This window comes from Cenococcum geophilum (genome assembly GCF_001692895.1).
Source record: "Cenococcum geophilum 1.58 unplaced genomic scaffold K441scaffold_46, whole genome shotgun sequence".
Taxonomy (NCBI): domain Eukaryota; kingdom Fungi; phylum Ascomycota; class Dothideomycetes; order Gloniales; family Gloniaceae; genus Cenococcum; species Cenococcum geophilum.
This window is the reverse complement of record NW_027137604.1, coordinates 1,247,227-1,266,005: the sequence shown is the minus strand read 5'-3', so window position 1 is coordinate 1,266,005 and position 18,779 is coordinate 1,247,227. Positions and strand designations below refer to the sequence as shown.

General features: G+C 53.2%; 5 protein-coding genes across 5 annotated transcripts; 2 read left to right on the top strand and 3 right to left on the bottom strand.

Annotated features, from left to right (window-relative positions):
* Positions 1-453: 453 nt before the first annotated feature.
* K441DRAFT_666004 (uncharacterized protein) lies at positions 454-1,326 on the bottom strand. Its single transcript, XM_067649592.1, has one exon. The coding sequence runs from the start codon at positions 1,303-1,305 to the stop codon at positions 928-930; it is 378 nt and encodes a 125-aa protein (XP_067500188.1). The 5' UTR covers positions 1,306-1,326; the 3' UTR covers positions 454-927.
* Positions 1,327-6,976: 5,650 nt separating this feature from the next.
* K441DRAFT_689405 (ARM repeat-containing protein) lies at positions 6,977-10,359 on the bottom strand (the record flags this gene model as incomplete). Its single annotated transcript, XM_067652291.1, has 4 exons — positions 6,977-7,529; positions 7,632-8,203; positions 8,280-9,494; positions 9,550-10,359. The coding sequence occupies 4 exons, from the start codon at positions 10,357-10,359 to the stop codon at positions 6,977-6,979; spliced, it is 3,150 nt and encodes a 1,049-aa protein (XP_067500187.1).
* A 200-nt stretch (positions 10,360-10,559) lies between these two features.
* On the top strand, positions 10,560-12,227 carry K441DRAFT_699057 (DNA-binding protein; the record flags this gene model as incomplete). Its single annotated transcript, XM_067653121.1, has 2 exons — positions 10,560-10,675; positions 10,712-12,227. The coding sequence occupies 2 exons, from the start codon at positions 10,560-10,562 to the stop codon at positions 11,790-11,792; spliced, it is 1,197 nt and encodes a 398-aa protein (XP_067500186.1). The 3' UTR covers positions 11,793-12,227.
* A 498-nt stretch (positions 12,228-12,725) lies between these two features.
* On the bottom strand, positions 12,726-15,717 carry K441DRAFT_680278 (uncharacterized protein; the record flags this gene model as incomplete). The annotated part of the gene is made up of 6 exons (XM_067651355.1): positions 12,726-13,698; positions 13,764-13,838; positions 13,897-14,385; positions 14,497-14,581; positions 14,694-14,965; positions 15,215-15,717. 6 exons carry the CDS (start codon positions 15,715-15,717, stop codon positions 12,726-12,728), a joined length of 2,397 nt encoding a protein of 798 aa, XP_067500185.1.
* Positions 15,718-16,091: 374 nt separating this feature from the next.
* K441DRAFT_689403 (uncharacterized protein) lies at positions 16,092-17,987 on the top strand (the record flags this gene model as incomplete). The annotated part of the gene is made up of 3 exons (XM_067652290.1): positions 16,092-16,113; positions 16,734-17,164; positions 17,223-17,987. 3 exons carry the CDS (start codon positions 16,092-16,094, stop codon positions 17,985-17,987), a joined length of 1,218 nt encoding a protein of 405 aa, XP_067500184.1.
* Between the last annotated feature and the right edge of the window lie 792 nt (positions 17,988-18,779).

The following is an 18,779-nucleotide window of genomic DNA, read 5'->3' as shown; positions in this document are numbered from 1 at the left end:
AGCGCCGCCGAGGTGCTGTTGGATATGTTTCGAGTGACTGGAGGTCGGGGCGCTGGTGACACCGCTGGCGCGCGCAGAAAGTGTGAAGATGTCTCTCTGTCGGAGCACGCACCGGGCTTGGCCCTGAGGGTGTAGGGGCCGCGAATCTCAGTTGCTGCAGCCTAACTGCCGTATCGTGATGGGTGGGTCGCACGGTGAAGATTCACCTTCCATCTGTTCCTTAACGTGTTTCGCATGCNATGCGGCGGGCGTAAGGGAGAGTCAAAAATTTGGTAAGATGGGGGCGGCGAAAAAAGGGTGAGGGAAAAAACGTATCGTTCACACAACGGATCAAAAAAGCACTGAAGATAGGAGTCACTAGTAGGCAGCTTTCAAAGTATTGTAACGAATAGAAGTGTAGATTTTTGGCTTTGCAGCCCCAATGGATGTATTGAAATCCAGTTCTAGGTAATTCTGAAATGTCAAACCCATTTCCCACACACCCCCAAAAACCAATCTGAATCCAGCCCAGACGCACCACCGTTGAGAAAAAAAAGGGGGAATATCCTTCGCAGTGAAAACTTTTCCTGACCGTCGTAAACCCAGCGTTTCGCAAATGCAAGGACCGCTTGAACGATGACTCGAAAGAGACAATCATGTGAAAAAACCTCATCGATCCATGCTCCAAGTGACCCTGTGATGTGATGGCTAGAGAGCCGCCGCCCAATGCATATGCTTTTCCCAGTCATCGGAACCTAGTAGTACAGTCTTGATCATTTCCCAAAGCAAAAAAAGGATTGCAGAATTACAATTAAGCAAGAAACGAAAACGCAGCAAGTGGTATCTCGCAATCAAGCAAGTAAGCAAACAAGCAGGAAAGGTGAGAGTCCAGTAAAATCGACCAAACAAGCCAACCATAAACGCCAGCGCCAGCGCCAGTTCAACCATCTAGGCAGAAGGATAACGCAAGATCTCCTCGCAGTTCGCATCGAACCGCATGCTCCAAAGACGCATACCAGTCATCAACTTCTCCGTCTTCTCCAACTCCCGGTCTCTTCCGAAGATTGAGTCAACAAACTCACATCCACTGTTCTTGCCCATGCTCACGGGCTTCTTCTCGCCGCTCTCCTTCTTAGCGGCCTTCCACATGTAGTCTTCGCAGACTTTGAGTAATTTAGCGAAGCGAACCCACAGGCGTTCGCCGCTGTCCAGGAAATCCTCCACCATTTCCTTGCTTTCGGTCTTTCGGATCTTCGGCATACACTCTTCTGCACGCTTGACTTTGCCAGCGAGCTGGATGAGGAGAAGCCATAGTTCGCCCGCCATCTCGGATAGCGGTGTGGCGGGTCCATGATGGAAGACGGTCCAGTCATAGATCCACTTGCCTAGAGAGTTAGCGTCGAAGACGCTACCCAATAGCATGATAGGCTCCTCGGTCGGGTCCCAATTCTTGTAGGAGTAGCCTGCTGGAATACCGGCTCGACGCGCGTCCTCCTCTGTTGCCTTTGGAGTCGGTTTCGCCGTTGCTGGTCGCTGCTTGGGTGGCGAAGGTTGAGGTCGGCTCGAGTGGGAGGCGCGACGGGCTCGGGAACGGTGTGGCGTAGGCTCTGCTTCGGTGTAGATTGGGACCTGATCGTAAGAATAATAGTGATCAGCACCTCCGTAGTTTTCATAGTATTCGTACGGTTCGTACGGCGGCGGCGGGCTGTCATAGACATGATTGTCATAGACATAGTCGTAATCGTCGTCGAAAACGACATGCACGTGTCGCGATTGCGAGGGACGATGCTTGCTGCTTGAATAGGAGCGGTGCTTGAGAGGCGTGCCGTCCACATCGCGAAAACGCCGACTTCTGGTTCGAGTACGATCGAAATTACTTACATAGTCGGGGTTGCGCTGCGGCGTAGCGTGTTGCGAAGGATAGTATCGCGGTGACGAGTAGCCCGGATAGTACTGAGGCATGCGTGGTGACGTGAAGGGATATGTGGGTTCCTGTTGGCTTGCTCGTCGTGCGTGTGTTTTCGGTGAGCCTCGAGGTGATGGTGTCGCGGTATGAACAGAGTATCGAGGCGAGTAGTAGCCATGTGCTCCGGGTGAAGGAGACACTGGAGGAGTTCGCATGTAGTCGTAGGGCATATAGCCCGGAGGAGCGGTGGGGTATTGAGGTGGGAAATTCATCTATGCGGTGGCACCACGCGGCGCCTTAAAATTATATTGAGAAATATCGAAAAAAAGATGAGAAAGACGAAACTCGATCAGGCAGCGCGGCCCTGTCACCGTGGCGACTGCAAACAGTGGGTGTGTCTTTGAGCGCGGGTGAAGGTGAAGGTAGAAGAGGGCGGTTCTGTCGCGGAGGAAGAAGGGAAAATCTGTTTCTGTCTTCCACACATTTGTTGTTCGTTTTTATGGCAACTGGAAATTGCTGGAAGGATCCGTGATTAGATCCTAGAAAGCGTGGTGAACGAAGTCGTTGGTCAAATGCTTGCTAATACAATGTTGAAAGTTGCTCGCTCGAAGAGGGCACAGGAGGGCAGGGAGGGAGAGGGTACAAATAGTCTTTGGGTGTGCGCAAGCGACGGCGGTACCCACACTCAGCCCTGCTATTGGTGGAAAGTCCCCTGTGCTCACAAACAAGCCACAACCTCACCGACGACCCCCTACCCCTGACACTCTCGATCGCAAAGCCTAATCTATGGGGCGGACTAAAAGGTGACTCCAAATTGGCCCTTCTATTCATAAGTCGGCGCAGTCAGAGACCGAGATTTGCGGCCGCTGTTGCTGGTCGTCGTCATTTGAGAGAAGGCTCTGACTCTGCCGCGTGTGTGGCCCAGGGCCAAGCGAAATTATTTGGGTTGAAAGGATGCCTTACGCCCACCCTGTTACGTGCCGTGTTATATTCTCGTTCTGTTTGTGCGTAAAGTACGAAACAATCCCTCGCTATTATTTTTATACACGCACTCCCATAGGCACAACAGTCCCCTAGTGGAAGGTGGCAGAACGCTCTGGTGCACTCTGGCGCACTCCAGGGTCTTCTGGTTCCCACTCGCTACTTCTCCCTGATAGGTAATTTGTAAGCGTTACCTCCGTTGTACTGCTGTACTCCCCCAAGCTCCTCGCCGTGTGCCACCCGGCCAATATTAACGAGGGGGACTCCAGCTGCGAACGACTCATGCTACGGTTTGCCTCTGGTCCCCCCTTTGCGCGGCGAGGCCTTCCTTCAGCACGCTCTAGGAAAGTGCTTCGTTGCGACCGTCATGCTATCTATTTCGTCCATGCGACGACCCACCTCTCTTGCTGGGGGTCGCACTTTGGGGGTCGCACTTTGGTCCCTGCATCCATTTGACATGCTCTCCGGGAGCCGAGGGACAATTTGAGTGGCCGCGCTCGCAAGCGGGGGGCTTCCTCAGCTTGGACGAGTTGCTCCGGACGAGCCACTTATTCCAACGGATCGAGAAGACCAGCGCTGTTGAGAGTCAAAGCGCTCCATCTACACTGGCACTGTCGTTGCGGCAAGCGGCCGCCTAGAGTTCTTGTCCGAAACGCTGGAATGAAGATGGCGTCCCCAAGGTTAAGGACTCACCTGGCACGGACGGGATTCTAGGGAAGCCCTGTCACCGTTTAAACTGAGCCGCACTCTGTCTTGTCGCGGCGTCGCATCCTGCTCGTATGGGGGCCAGCAATTTCCGGGAGCGAAAATTTTTTCTCAACCTGTCTCAGGATCTGCTGTGATATTTGCTTGGTTCATGCTGTGTTTCTTTACCGCATTTCTGCATTGAACAGCGCCATCCCCTCTCATCTCGCGGTTTTCTCAATTCAACTCTACCAGCAGCGACGGAGGGGTAGACAAGGCCCACCGCTGCGTCTCGTCGTGCAGACGCGCGATGGTGATTCGACGATGCACACGGACAACGCAACGACGCATGCTTTTGCAGGGATTTGATCTTCCCGCAGAGTCAAGCTGCTATCCTTGAAGGAGCAATATTGAACCGCACTGCAAGTAACCGGACGTCTGACTGGCTAAAACGGAGCGCCATCAATCGCTGCATTAAGCCTATCCAACTAGCGCTCAACGCTGCTGCACTGTAATTCTTGGCTACGCACAACAATATTGTCACTTGGCTGGCTTCCATTTTGTTGTCATTGGCCCAAACCCACCAAAACCCATCCGCGGAACCTTCTTCTTACTTCCGTCCCAGCGCACCCAGCCTGATGGTCATCACCGTCCACCACCGCCCACTTTGGAATTTTCAAATCCCATACCACAACAAAAGACAACTCATCTTGCGCATTGCTCCCGGTCAACCTGTATCTGATCCCCCATTCTTTTTTGCTGTGCTTCCTCTGCATACTGTTTCTATTGGTCTACCGCTATCTACTGACCAAGCCCTACGAGGCGCAATGACGGAATCTTGGAAATTTTGGCCAGGCATTCGCTGCGTCTAGCAAGCTGCGTCCATAGCGGAAGATCCGGCAGGCCACGTTTGCTCGGCCATGACGATGCAGGCTGAGCATGCATTCGGCTGCTAGCCTGCGTGCGCTCTTCGGTTGTCGCCCAAAATAATTCAGAGATGTCGAATTAAAGGTGAAACTTTCAAATCGACTGTGGCTGTGTTCAGGTGTTGACTCATACTTTTTTTCGGGCAGCATCGCGATCACGTGGCCCACCGATTTTTGTCCTTCATTGGGATAACAAAGAGGCGTCGCTGGTGGCGATCTTGCGCAAGTCCGGTGGCAATCCACTGCCTGACAGTTATCTCGACTTCACACTGGTTACGACGAGTCTGTTGAGGGGATCCGGTGCGAATCACGGATTATAACCTCTCCGGACGCCTCTTCAAAGGAAGTCGACCTTTGTCGCAGGGCTTCCTGTAACGTCCAGTCACATTAGAAAGGCAAGCGAGTGTTAACGTAAAGTGACACGCCATCATATTTCAATTTTCATTCGGCTAAACCACATGTGACAGCATCAAATCAAAGGAACTGAACATCTTCGGTCATTTTCTAGTCTGCTCCTTCGCTTTCGATGCATTTCCCACTTTCTCTAATGTCAGGGGCAGTAGAAATCTTGTCCGGTGACCTTTCAGACCGATAGGTCCCTCATGCGTGAACGTCCAGAAACACTTCGGACGGATACGCCGTGGATGACGACGAATATCCCAGATATCTCTCTTGTAGGACTCAGATGCTTTGAGTCACAGGCTGTTTTAGGGTGCACCTTGCTCGAGAATCAGTCATTCGAAGGAGCCTGAAGAGAAGTCCTGCGCTGAATGCGAATCTCAATTCTTCGGTGGCGTTCACCGGATTCAGCCTTGGGCGCGGCTGTTTTGGTTCGATGAGTCCACGTCGAGTGGCTTGGCTCAGCTCTATCGAAACGCGCAGTGAAGGACAATCAGGCTTCCTTAACGTCATTGCCTTCAGCTATTGCCGCTGCCTCATTTTCCTAAAGTTTCATAACTTTTATTTGGAAGCTGTTCTCTTTGATTGACCGCGTATTGAATTCAAGAACTACCAAAACACCCCAAATCAAGTTTTCCGCCTAGTAAAATGTTTCCCAACAACTGATAACTGCCCATCGGGCACACTCGTATTCCCTGCTCGAGCACGTTCGTGGGGTTCGTCCCTCTGGATTGGTTGAACATGGTCTTGAAAATTATCTCCTCGTTTCTTCAAGCCACACTGCCCTGTGCTCATAACACCCAGGTCCAATAACTACATTTCATTTCATTCTTCCATTTACGCTACCTTCACCGCTGCTGCTGCCTAATATTTCCCTTTACGTCGCACAGAGGAGAAGATCTTGATCATGCCCATACCCATGTCTCTTTTTCTCTCCGACCTCCTATTTGCGGCAGGTAGCGCTTATGATCGCGTATCAGCTTTGACAGTCCTCCATTGAGACCGTCTCAAGCATACTAAGCTCATCTTCACGCGATTCCTTGACATAGGAAACGCGTCCCGGCCCTTTGGAGCCGCCATCATTCGCTCCGTGCGCTTGCGGGCTAGAGTTGATGTCTCGCAGTTGAAAATACGCTACGAGGGCGCCGACTGCCCCGTACTCACACCGCTCCAATAAATGGTTGATTTTGCTATTGATATCTCGATCATATATCTGTAAAACGGTCGAATTTCTGTGCGGATGCTCCGATCAGAAACCCCCGGTTGTGATTCACACCTCAGGCAGCCGTCAAATTTTCAATCGGTGGACTATTAATGAGTCTTTGATTAGTTAGCTCGCTGAAGTCAATGAAAGGCTTCTTTGCATTGAAATTTAGCTCTCCTATCTACCTCACAAAGTCCAAGACTAACTCTGGTGATATACTGGTTCAGATCCAGGGATACATCTCATCTAGTGTTCGCGAAACGACGTCTACATTTGATCGATGCGTATCACGGTTGATATCTGCTTCTACGGCCCCCTGAATTCGCAGACCTTTTCGCCAGATCCACACCCTGAACTGCATCTTGCGCAGATATGCTCCCGGATACTTGAATAACCAGCTCTACCTCTAACACCACAGCACGGCGTAGAACACTATCACATCCCTACAACCAATCTAAGCCTACAAATCAAACTCCGGTTTTGATTCTCACTCTCGCCACACACCCCGCCCCCCTTCCCTCGTTCTTACTCGCCCAGTCTATATAGCCCAACTATGCACGCTCTTTACCGCTCCACCCACTCCACCTCGCTCTGCCTTGTAGCAGCATCCACAAAACTCCTCAGTATGCAAAAACGCAGAAACATCTTGGTGTGGCGGTGAAGGTGGTGGGAGTAAATGTGGGAACGAAGAGAAAAAAAGCGCTGAAACGCGACGAACGACGTGCCGTCCAGGAAAAACAAAAAAGCTGATGAAGCGAAACCATGCAACCGCACCCATCCATCTGTCTCTCCTCGCCCTCGCAACCTCAGCCCTAGCCCAAGTCATGATCGCAGCAGCAGCAGCAGCCAGCCCCAACCCTAGTCCCAGCCCAGAGCCCACTAGCCCCTCACCCCCTCCTAACTCATCGCCCTCAACTTCTCCTGCTCCTCGGGCGTCAGACTCGCAAACTCCTCCGCAAACCCGGGCTTCGCCGCCGCATCCCTGAAGAAGCCCACCAGATACGCCTGCGTCTCGTCGTCGCGCTGGCGGAACCCGCCCACGCCGCTAACCCCATCCTCCGTGAGCGCCATCAGGTCCGCCTTCGTGGTCCCCAGCCCCAGGTCCAGCACGTTAGGCTCGTCCTCCCAGTCGCCGTCGTCGGAGCCCTCTTCGGCGAGCTCGGCGGCTGCGGCGGCATCCATGGCGCGGGAGGCGCCGGATGCGGAGAGGAGCTCTTCGACGAGGACTTTGAGGATTTTGAGGGGCGCGGGGACGAGCGTGTATTGGTCTGGGTCTGTGGGGTACGGCGTCAGGGGAACAGAGCTGGAAGTAAGAACAAAGTGCTTACTGTTGCGTGCCCGCGAGCGCGTCATGATGCGGTCGCTTTGCGGGACGATGAGGTCGCCTTTGACCATGGTCTGTGCCACGCGCGGGTCCTTGAGGTCGTAGAGTTTGGAGAGGGCGATGACACTGTCAGAGCTATTAGCATCCTTCCACAAACGCAAACATACTTCGCTCTAATACACGCCTAAAGAAAGATAGATAAAGGAAAACGGATAAGGGGGCACCTACTTCTGCCGGATCTCATCATACCCGGCAAACGTGACCGAGTTCTCCAGCCACTTGGCCAGCACGACCTGCAGCCCGGTATCCTGGCCGACCTGCAGCTGGGCCAGGAAATCCACCACCTCGTGCGCGTTGACCAGGCTCAGACGCGCGAACACGAGCGTCAGGCTCTGGATGAACTGCGCTTGCGCCGCGCTGCCTAGCCGCACCGCCACCGCGCGCAGCAGCTGCATCAGGTACGGGCCCAGTCGCTCGCTGCCGGCCTTCTCGACCACCTCGGCCGCCAGCGCACCCACCTCGGCTGCGGCGTTGTCGTCGACAGCAGGAGAGAGCAGCCGGTCAATGATCACGAGGACGACTTCGAGGCCGCCCTTGCCGGTTTCATCGCGCCAGTCGAAAAGCTGTTTGGAGTCGTGCATGAGCATGTTTTTGACGGCAGTTGTGGCCGCTTTGAGCAGCTCTTCGTCATTGGAGCCGAGGAGGAGGCGGTTTAGTTTCGGCATTACAGCTTGCACGAAGCCCTGCGGCAGAGGCTCAGAGCCGTGTTCCGCGAGGACGGAGAGGAGTTCGGCAGCGAGCTGTGAAGGAATGTTAACAATCTAAACATCTTTGCCATATACTAATCTAATATAAGGCGATAATCGATGAACTTACGTTAGTTAGGGCATTCTCTTCCGTTAGATTCCCAATATCAAAAGCTCCCGTCAGGGATGGGAGGACCTTTTCGCACAGCTGCACGTATGCATCACTTCCTAACGCAGAAATGGTGCTCGTAGCCTCTTCAAAGGTCTCATTGACTAACATAGTCAACTGAAAGTTACTAGCGCCGTGACTGGCAATGGTGAAAAGGAGATCCAGGCCAGCACCCGTAAGGCATATTCTTGTATCAAGCAGAATAGCATCCCTTAGAGTCTCCACCAGCGTGACCATCAGATCATCGCTTTCAGCAAGCTCCTGGAGATCCTGGGTTTGGAGGTAGTTTGAAAGCGCAGAGATGATTGAGCTCTGCATTGGGAGAGTGGCGGCCGGCGGAATTGATTGTAGATAGTATTGTAGTGCTCTGATGCAGGAGACTTGAACAACATCGGAATCGTCATTCGTAATAGCTTGCAGCGATGCCTCCATGAAAGATGCTGCAACCTGCTGCAGAGCATCACCAGAAGTCCTCGTCAGACTACCCGCAACTAGGTATCCCCGTGCCCTAAGGAAGATGTCCTGTTGCTGCATAGCATAGCGGATGAAATCGATAAATCCGTTAGCGGCTTCCGGGCCGATCTGCTTATCCACATCTTGGAAATCGCCCAGGAGCTGGTTCAGAATATACAACGCTGCTTCCTTAGCTTTCCAGCTTTGAGTTGTTGAGTACAGTGACCGTGTGTAGGAGAGCAAACCCTCCACCGTAGCCGCGTTCAGCCACTCTCCTAGTTTGATGACTAGATCCCCGCAGGCTGTCCTTGGGGTATAGTTTGCTGTGACGCTTGTTTCTTCGGAAAGGAAAATGTTTACATCTACATTCCATAGACCTTCTTCTTCCGTGGTTATCTGAGCGTATGCCACAGCGAGCTTCATAACTTCGGTAACCCAAGTGCCTTCGGTACCATTTTGAGATTGCAGTTGCTTTTCCAGCTCCACTCGCACAGGAGACGCTCGGAGACACGCTTGCATGAAGTCCAACTCTTCCAGAACGAGGAAATCCAGGGTATATGGCAGGCCATCCGCATCTTCCAGACGGCTCTGACGCTCCTCTTCTATATACATTTGATGGTAGGCGCCTTGCAGTGACGATAATTCTTCCCATGTTGCAGTGAATAAGACAGGGCTTTGCGGTGATAGCATTGCTGGAAACACTGACCGTATCCTCATGAGGACCTAAAATGGATTTGAGTAAGCGTCGTCTTAAATCCATGACAGTCGAACGGCATACCTTCACAACCTGGAGCTTCAGCGCGACAAGTCCTCGATACGCCTCCGCAGATCCCGTGTCCTGGTTTTCATCGTCCTCGGACGGCGGAGATGGAAGTCTCGATTTCATAACCTGGATGAAAAAGGGCGTCCACGCACTCAACGCCTCGTCTGCAAACGCCTTGACCGCCGCCTTATGATCCTCCATGACCATCTCCAGAATATCAAAGCATCCCCTAAACACGGAAACAGCTAGAGCCCTCAGCGTTGTCTTCCTCGAATCATTGACGGCAACATCGTAAACAACCTTGACCAGATCCCTAGCGACGTTGAAGAACTGCTCCTCGTTGAAGCAGTCATCCACTAGCTCATCCAGCACCTTCAGCGCGCCGTGCAGCTGCCCATCCGTCCCATTGGGAATCAGATGCATCAGCTTGGGCAGCAAGTCGGGCCATTCGTCGGGGAAATCGGCGTTGGCGATCTTGGAGACGACATAGCTAGCAGCACTCTTGACCTTCCTATCCTCGCGCTCGCTGGTGGCCAGGTCGAGCAGCGCGGCGCGTACACGCGCTTTTTCCTCATCCCGCACTAGCACTTGGCCCTTGAACTCGTCCAGCTGCGATGACCATGCGGCCAACACGAACGTCTTCAGGCACAGCAGCGCGGCCTGCCGGGTGTTCAGCGGCACGCTGTCGTGCGAGGCGATGGCCACCAGCCCAATGGCGAAATCTGAGTGCCCGTACAGCGACCGCAGCTGTGCTTCGGCCGCCTTGCGCGGGCCCTCGGATGACGACTGCGTTGCCGAGAGTAGTTGCACTAGCTGCTCCTCCATGGCGGACAAGACAGTCGGTGGGCCTGGTGGTGGCGGCGGGGAATTGAATTCGAGTGGAGAAGGGGTTGGCACGTCGACGCGTGGTTCGCTGAGGAGGCTGCGGTGGGAGGAAGGAGTCTTTTTTCGAATGACGATGGCAATGGAGGGGTGGAAAACGGTACAAGGATGAGGGCGGGGTGTTGGTTTGTTTGTCGCGATAGATGCGCTGCGGAGGCAGAGGACGGGATTGGATAGGCGTTGGGGAACTTAGTGAGATGATACTGAGGAAAGGCAAGCTGTCGATGTCGACGTCTTTTCCCAGTAATTATCAAAATTGGTAGGCGCGTTGTTGTTGCTGCTGCTTTATCGATAGGATAGGAATATTTCTCCGATGTCCCTCCACCAACATCACCACCATCAACACCATCATCACCGTCGTTACCCCCACCAGACTACCACCACTTTCCGCCCTCCGCCTCTCCTACCATGCCCTCCGCTCCTCCAATCCGCCCCAATCCCACCGCAAATTGCTAAACCCGCCGACCCGACCGCCTCACAGCATGCCGCAAAGCTACCTCTCCCATCTCCACCACTTCCTCACCTTCCTAACCGCCTACATCCACACCCTCCTCGCCCTCCGCGACCTCTACCCGCGCGCCACCTTCCTCACCGCGCGCTTCCACAACACGCCCATCTTTCAATCGCGCCATCCCACCCTCTGCACCTGGATCACCGACGCCGTCTCCGCCGTGCGCACTGAGCTACTCGCCGGCACCGTCGCCCGCATCGCCGTCGTGATATACCACCTGCCCCCATCCTCCCCATCCGGCGCCACAAAAGTGCTCGAGCGCCACCTCATCGACGTGTCACGCTTCCCCGCCGTGCCAAAGCAGGACTGGGAGACCGACATCGTCTTCGCTCCCGCCGAGCCTGCGCCCGCGCCCGCGCCCGCGCCCGCGCCCGCGCCCGACCAGACAAAAGGAAAGACCAAGACGAAACCCAAGCCCCTTGACGCCGACACCCCCGTCGACCTCGCCGAGCAGTTCCGCGCCGCGCTCATCCAGCTGACGACGCGCTGCGGCCGCCTGGCGCCGCTCCCACCGCACTGCTCCTTCTCGCTCGCGCTGGAGCTGAAGGACGACGCGGACCCGCCCGTCGGGCACCCGCAGCCGTGGATCCCGGTGCAGCCGTCGCTGCAGAAGACGCGGGGGACGGAAGCGGGGTCGGCGGCTGGCGGGAGCGCGGGCGCGGAGACGGACGAGAATGGACGGAGCAACAGCAGCAGCAGCAGCAGCGGGCCTGCGGAGGGGGCAGATCTGGGTGGCGCGCGCACGACGCCTATTCGTGCGGTCGAGGCGGGTGTGTTGAGGTTCGAGATGTGGGTTGAGGAGGGGAAGGCGAAGTTCGAGATGCAAGCGCAGGGGAGTAGGAGTGTGGAGAGTTCGGGGGGATGAGAGGGCAGTGGGAGAGCGTTCAGACCTGTAATTACAGGCACCAGGCACCAGGCACCAAACGCTGCAGATGATAACAGGATCAAGCTCTGCCACTTAGGAATGGGAAATGTGGTCCGCATAACTTCACGAGAGCGGATATGCCGCCGACGCCCAGCTCTCGTGGTATCAGCCGAGGGCTAATGCAATTGCTGGGGTCCTCCCATGCCAGCCACATGTGGTCTCAAGGCATTTTCCCGAAGTTGATAGCACTTAGGTTCCATGAGATAGCTCTCTGTGCCAAACCCAGGCGCTCCCGCAAAGTAGGACGGGCACAGACATGATTCCCTTTCGCCTCTGCCAACGGTACAGAAAGCTCAGAGCCGCCTAAAGAGCCACAAATGGGTTCCCAGGACGAAAAGATACACTTAAAATAGAATCAAATTAGTAAAAAAAAAGGTCTTCATATGATCGTCATGAAAGCTATCTTTTATATTTCATAAAATGCTAAAGTATAAGGGTATCAAAAGCGTCCGTCGACTCAACCCCCGGGGCACCCCTTTCTCCTCCCCTCAACCCCGCCGAGCAAAATCCAGCTTTCAAGCATCCCCCCCATCCCCAACCCCTCACTCTCTCTCTCCTTCGCTCACTTCCCAATCCGCAACCGCAGCAATATAAAAGCTTCCGCTGTACCCAACGCCCATGCTAAGACCCCTTCAACCCAAATGCCAGTCCCAAAGCACACGTACAAAAATTTAAGATCCAGATGCCAAAAAACGCCAACCCAGTGCCACGCTATCAGGTACACATACGATGCAAACGCCAAAATGCCAAAGAGAAATAAATAAATAAATCGGAGCTAAATCGGGGTGGGGCGGGGAGAAGGCCCTCTCACCTCACCCATAGGTAGCTAGTCATAAATCGTGTCTCGTCTCGTCTTGTCAATAACAAACTCCCTTAGTAATACCCCATGCCCCCCTCCCCCTCATACCGCCGCCTCCTCACCTCCCGCCTCGCCTGCCTCATCGCCTCCCCGGTCTGCGCCTCCACCGGCACGACCCGCGGCTGGTACACCTGCTGATGCTGCTGCTGCACCGGAAAAACCTGCTGCATCGGGTCCTGTTGCTGCTGTTGCTGCAGCTGCGGCGGCGGAGGATGATACGGGCCAGGCAGCGCGACAGGCTGGAATCCGCCGAGCGGGCCGCCGATGGCCTGGAAGCCGCGCGGAGGCTCGAAGCCTGGAGCTGCTGGTTGGAAATGGTAATTCGGGGCGGGGACGTACGGCGGCTGGATGTTCTGCAGCTGCAGCTGCATTTGTTGCTGCGGGTGCAGGTGGAGGTGTGGCGGATGTGGGTGCGGATTTGGGAGCGGATGTGTGCGTGGATGTGTGTGCGGATGTGTGTGTGGATGTGGGTGCGGATGTGGGTGCTGGTGTGGGTGCTGGTGTGGGCGCTGGTGTGGATGCTGGTGGTAGTGATGATACGCGGGCGCGCCGGCGCCGGCGAAGAAGGCGGGCTGGTCTCCTCCTTCTCCTCCTTCTCCCCCACCACCACCACCTTGCGGCTGGCCCATTGCCATCGCGACGGCCATCTGCGGCATCGGCTGCATGNGTACCTGCTGCATCGGCTGCATGTGAATCCCTTGCGGTGGCGGTGGGGGAGGGCCGCCCAGGACCGCGATGCCAGCCAGCGGGTGCTGCTCGGCTTGTGCGCGCTGCGCGCGGCGCTGCTCGGTGCGCTTGACTGTCTCCGAGACTTTGATCTTCAGGTCGTCGTCTGTGAGGTCGGGGTTCTCGGCGCGGACTTTGGCGAGGGCAGCCGTTTCGGCTTTCTTGACTTCTTCGTCATGGCGCGCTTCCGTATTGTCATGCAGGGGGCAGCGTCCGCTGGAGAAGTGGTCGTAGTTTTGCACGTTGGTGGAGCAGACGTAGCTGTAGATTTTTAGATACTGGGGGGAAGAGTTGTGATTGGGAGGGGAGGTGAAGTTGAAACATACCACTGCGTATTCCTGCAATGCGAGCAGGTCATTTTATTGCAGCCAAATTCCTTGACGAAAGGGTGTGAACATTTACTATTACCGTCAGCATAATAGTTATAGACGGTATCCCTTCAGAACGGTGGTCACATACTTGCACTTCCTTACCAACGCCTCCGTCATGGCCTCCTCGACTGCATGCCGTACGTTAAGTTTATTCTCTTTTGCAAACTCCTCACAAGATAGTGGGATGTGAGTTTCCGCTTGACAAAGTCTACAGCTAACTTTCTCGCAATCCGGGTTGCGGCACCGAAACTCCCTATCTTCTGACACAGGCGGACATTCGGCCTTGAAGTCGCAGAAGGGACATTCATCAAGATTCTCAATCCCAGCAAGTCTAATATCTTCCTGTTGCTGCATACGCTCTAGCCGATCAAATGTCTTGGGGTCAAGAAAAATCTGGAGCTGATGGCGGGTGAATCCGGCGTCACATCCATCTTGGGACATGCAGTCGGGCCGGCATTTGGACATGCCGATCTGAGTCTCGATATACCGGCGAGCACAGTCCCAACAGAAGAAATGAGCCGTGGGGCCATTGCAGTACGTCATTCTGTTGGCGGGATAGTCGTCAAAGCAACAGCCACTACAACTAGATCAGCCTTCATCTCCAAAAATCCTGCCAAGTGTTGTTGAAGGCATGCTAATTCACAAAGATAATGACAGAGCATTATTCCCGTCATAGCTTGGGACTCACCATTGAGTCATAGTTTTATTCTTCTGAGCTTGTTTAAGATTTTGCGCTTCCGACATCGCCTTTTGAGCCTCTTTCTTGCGTTTAGCTAGTAAATCAGGGGTTAGCACTTGGAGTTTAACTCATAGTAGAAAAAGTATAAGGCGACCTAAAACCGCGCTGGTTGTGGTGAAACAAGGACAAGAGAAAGAGGAACCGACCATCTTCTTTTTCCCGCTTTTTCTTTGCGGCCTGGACTTCCTTCCATAGATCAGTAAGAAGGTGGTCTTTGGTCATATCCGCAGGCGTCTTCGTTAGTGTTCGCTTGGTGCGACTTCTGACTTTAGAAAATGGGTTTTCTTTTGCGGGATCGTAGTTTCTTAACTGGGTGTCGAGAGTGTGAAATGCTTTAAAGAGAGTAGTGTCGGCTCTCAGTATCGCTTGGATGTGTTTCACGGGGATATCGGGGAACTCTTCTCCCAGAATTTTGGCACTGTGTTGGGTAAGCGAATATCAGTATGTCGTTTTGACATCTATTTTTGATGAGGCGATGAGAGACTTCGTAGTGGAACGTTTAGGAGTCATGATAGCCAAAAAGGTTGTTGAAGTAAGGGGTAAAAAGGTCGGCGGCTCTGCTCTTGCGCGCGAAACACGGTGTCATCGTGAATGAGACACATCTCAATGCAATGAAGTATTCGTATAGCTAGAGCAAACGAAATAATCCAAGACAGATCGGACTTACGCTTGCAGAAAGTATGCGTGGCCAGCATTCTCCCGATCCGCCTTCTCAAACTCTGCAATCCCATCTTCCTCTTGGCTGTCCCTCCTCTTACGCTTGAGTTCTTGCCGACGATCCCTCTCCTTAGGATACGCACCAGAGTCAAGGATTTGAACGATGAGCCTGTCACACCATGCTGAACCGGTTATGCATTCCTGGGAACCGTCTTTGAAAAGCTTGAGGACATAGTCGTGTGCAATGTCCGGGAATATGTCTAACACCTTCTGGAGACATTGCTGCTCGGTGAAAACCTCCGGCATTGGACTGAATGCGGGCTCCGGATCTGGAAAGTTTACCTCGGGGTCGTTAAAGGCAAAAGCCCAGTCCGCATCAAAATCATAGAGATCATCAGGATGGTAGGGATCCTCCATAGGGGTGTGTCTAAGGGTGATGTCGTCTTCATCGTCGCTCTCGCTATCGGTCAGAACAATAATCTCCGTAGACCCAGTGGTCACATGATCGGGCATTGTTCGGTCCAGATCAAAAGGTTGAAGGTTGAAATTTGGTGTTTTGTTTAGAAGTGCGGTCTAGAATATGCGTAAGGGACTATTGCAGCATAATGTGCAGGGATGCGGAGAAGAAGGATGTCTTAGGAAGCGCCGACTGAAGCTCGTTGACAGAGGTAGAAGGGTATAGCGAGTGAGTATTACAAGTGCAGAGCATGAGTACAAAGACTACCCCGAACAGCTTGGGGTGGAAGTGAAGGCCACGTAGTGTTCTAGACTTTAAATCAATCGTCCTTGATGCTCACGGCTCTAGTTGATGCCCTGGCGTGATGTCCCCCCAGTCAAGGGCAGGCGGAACATTGCTGGCAATCTACAAATAACGAATGAATGGTGCGATGGCTGAGGCCGCAACGAGAGGTAAAGCGTGAAAGCATTCAAGGAGTAGGTGGTAGGTAGGTGTGAATGAGTTGTTTCCGTCTTTCGCAGAATGACCTGGCCTTCAATCATCACTGCGAGGAAAGGCCGACGTCCCCACCACGCCCCCTAGCACCTTCCCCAATCCGGAAACCCGCAATGCTTAGTGGCGCGACCAGTAGTTCAACAAGGGCCGCCAGGCGTCTAGATCAGACTCGAGGCTCAGGTCTGGTCTCAGTTAACTTCGCCGCGAAACTGCGAACAGAGACGATGCTGCACTATGTCAGCATTAGGCTCACCGATCGATCCAAGCATTTACTACAGCCTGCCTTGCGCATGACCTTACTTGACGCAAACGTGTGACGAACGGCTCGCTTTCCGCCGGATTGCATCGGGCCGTCGATATACAAACTTTCGTACAAGTATTTAGTGGGAACCACAGGGCAGGTATATAAAGGTCGTTGAAGCCATTACGGCGACAAATCGAATCCATTTCGTAAGAAACTCGACACTTCCATCTACATCCCAGAACAATACCAAACCCTTTATCGAAGCATCTTACTGCTACGTATCCTAATAACCCACTTCCGTAATCATGGCATCCGCTCCTCTCAACTTACCAGACAGCAGCTTGCCAACCCTTGCTTTAGCTCACCCAACCGAAAAAGAGAAGACTGCTCAGTTCAAGCAGAACGGTGCTGCCTGGAGAGGGGCCCTCTCTCTCGAATTGTATCTTCGTCGTGAAGAGATTCTTGCCAGTCAAAACCTGACCAAAGACGGCGGTCTGACGTACTGGGTTCTAATTGACACAGCCGCAAATGATCGTCTTGTACTGTCTGGCTGTGAGACATACCGAAAGAAAGCCTTGGTCGCACGAAACGGGAAAGTGGAAGAGACCATTACTCATGGAATCGGGAGTGTGTTCTGCCCTCCGCAATTAAGGCGGAGGGGTTACACTGCACGGATGATGCAAGAACTTGGTGAAGCACTGCGCACGTGGCAAACCGAGGGAAAGGAATGTCTATTCTCCGTGCTGTTCTCTGATATCGGGAAGGTAAGTATACTAAACAAGTGAAGGTGGGTGATATTTTCAAGAATCTGACGCCAGCAAGAAATTCTATGCCGCACATGGATGGGAGCCTTTCAATTCTTCCCACATATCCGTGCCTGCAAAAACCTCGAGAATCATAGATACCAAGGACTTGCCAACTGCTCAACCATTGTATGAAGGCGATCTTGGAGAGTTGTGCAAGATCGATGAGGCAATGCTCCGGAAGAGCCTGGAGGCACGGCCGGCGGATAGCAACACGGCCGTCGCTCTAATTCCTAATGTGGACACCATTCGGTGGCACCACGCTCGAGAGGACTATGTCGGTAAGGAACTGCACGGCAAGGCGCCGAAAGTGAAAGGTGCAATTGTCGGGTCCGAGAAAGGTAAACGTGTCTGGTGCTACTGGACAAGAATGTGGTACAACAACGACCCCAAAGAGAGCAAAGGCAACACGCTGCATGTGCTTCGGTTGGTGATTGAAGACGAGGGCCTTTCAAGCTGGAAAGGCTCAGGTGGGAATCACATTAATGGATCAGGAAAAAGCCACCAACAAAATGGTGACGGGCGGTCTTCGTACCACGAATCCGCCATCGTTTCTCTACTGCTAATGGCGCAGCGTGAGGCTCAAGAATGGAATATGGCTGAGATAGGGACTTGGAACCCTACTTCAGTAATGGTGTCTGCTGCTCAGCGATTGGATCCTAATACTGCAGTGGTGAACAGAGATGAAGAAAGTATTGCCAGTTTAAAGTGGCACCCGCCGCACAAAGGGCTAGTCGCAGAGTCTATCGATTGGGTCGGGAATGAGAAGTATGGATGGTGTTGAACGGACTGCGATTTGCAACCCAAAAGCCTGGTGGTAGAGAACATCAACTAGGCTGAACGAGAAGCATCTACGGTGGCTATGACTTGAAGAAGACTAAGAGCTTAACGGAACTAGACCATGCTATGAAGCATCCTGGAACTCCGTAGATTAAACTATTTCAGCGTCTGACCCTTTATGAATCTAATTCTTCCTACACTCCCATGCGTCGGCTCTCCTAATTGTGGTAATCCTCCGTCCTGAAACTCCTCATATCCATCCGCTAGCACTGCATCCCGATCTCCAACATCTTACTCGGCACAACCAGATATGCATTACTATTGATGAGTTGAGGGACATACACCGGCGCTTCCTGAGACGTTACTGGCATATAGGTTCGTCGTACACACTACCATGCTTATGGACCCTCGTGATAATTTACTAATCTTCATATCATAGGTTGAAAAACCAAAGCGTAGAAAATTCATAGAGTCTTAGTCTTGATGAGTTTGATTCCTATCCCCAGTACAACTATGCGTTTGACGGGGCCGGCCGCAAGATTTCAGCCGGTATCACAGTATGCTTCTACATCGCACGTTCACAGTACTTTTCTAGGTTGCAGCCATATCGTAAGAGGAACCCTAAACTCTTACTTCTCTAGTATCTTCGGGTCAGGCTTGATATCATATCCTATGCCATATCTGATTAAATCCAACATAAGCCCTATCATGGAGAACACTACCAATACACCGACCCAGGAAGGTAGATTTATCCATATGAAGGCCACAATATCAACAGACGTTACCGAAGATAAAG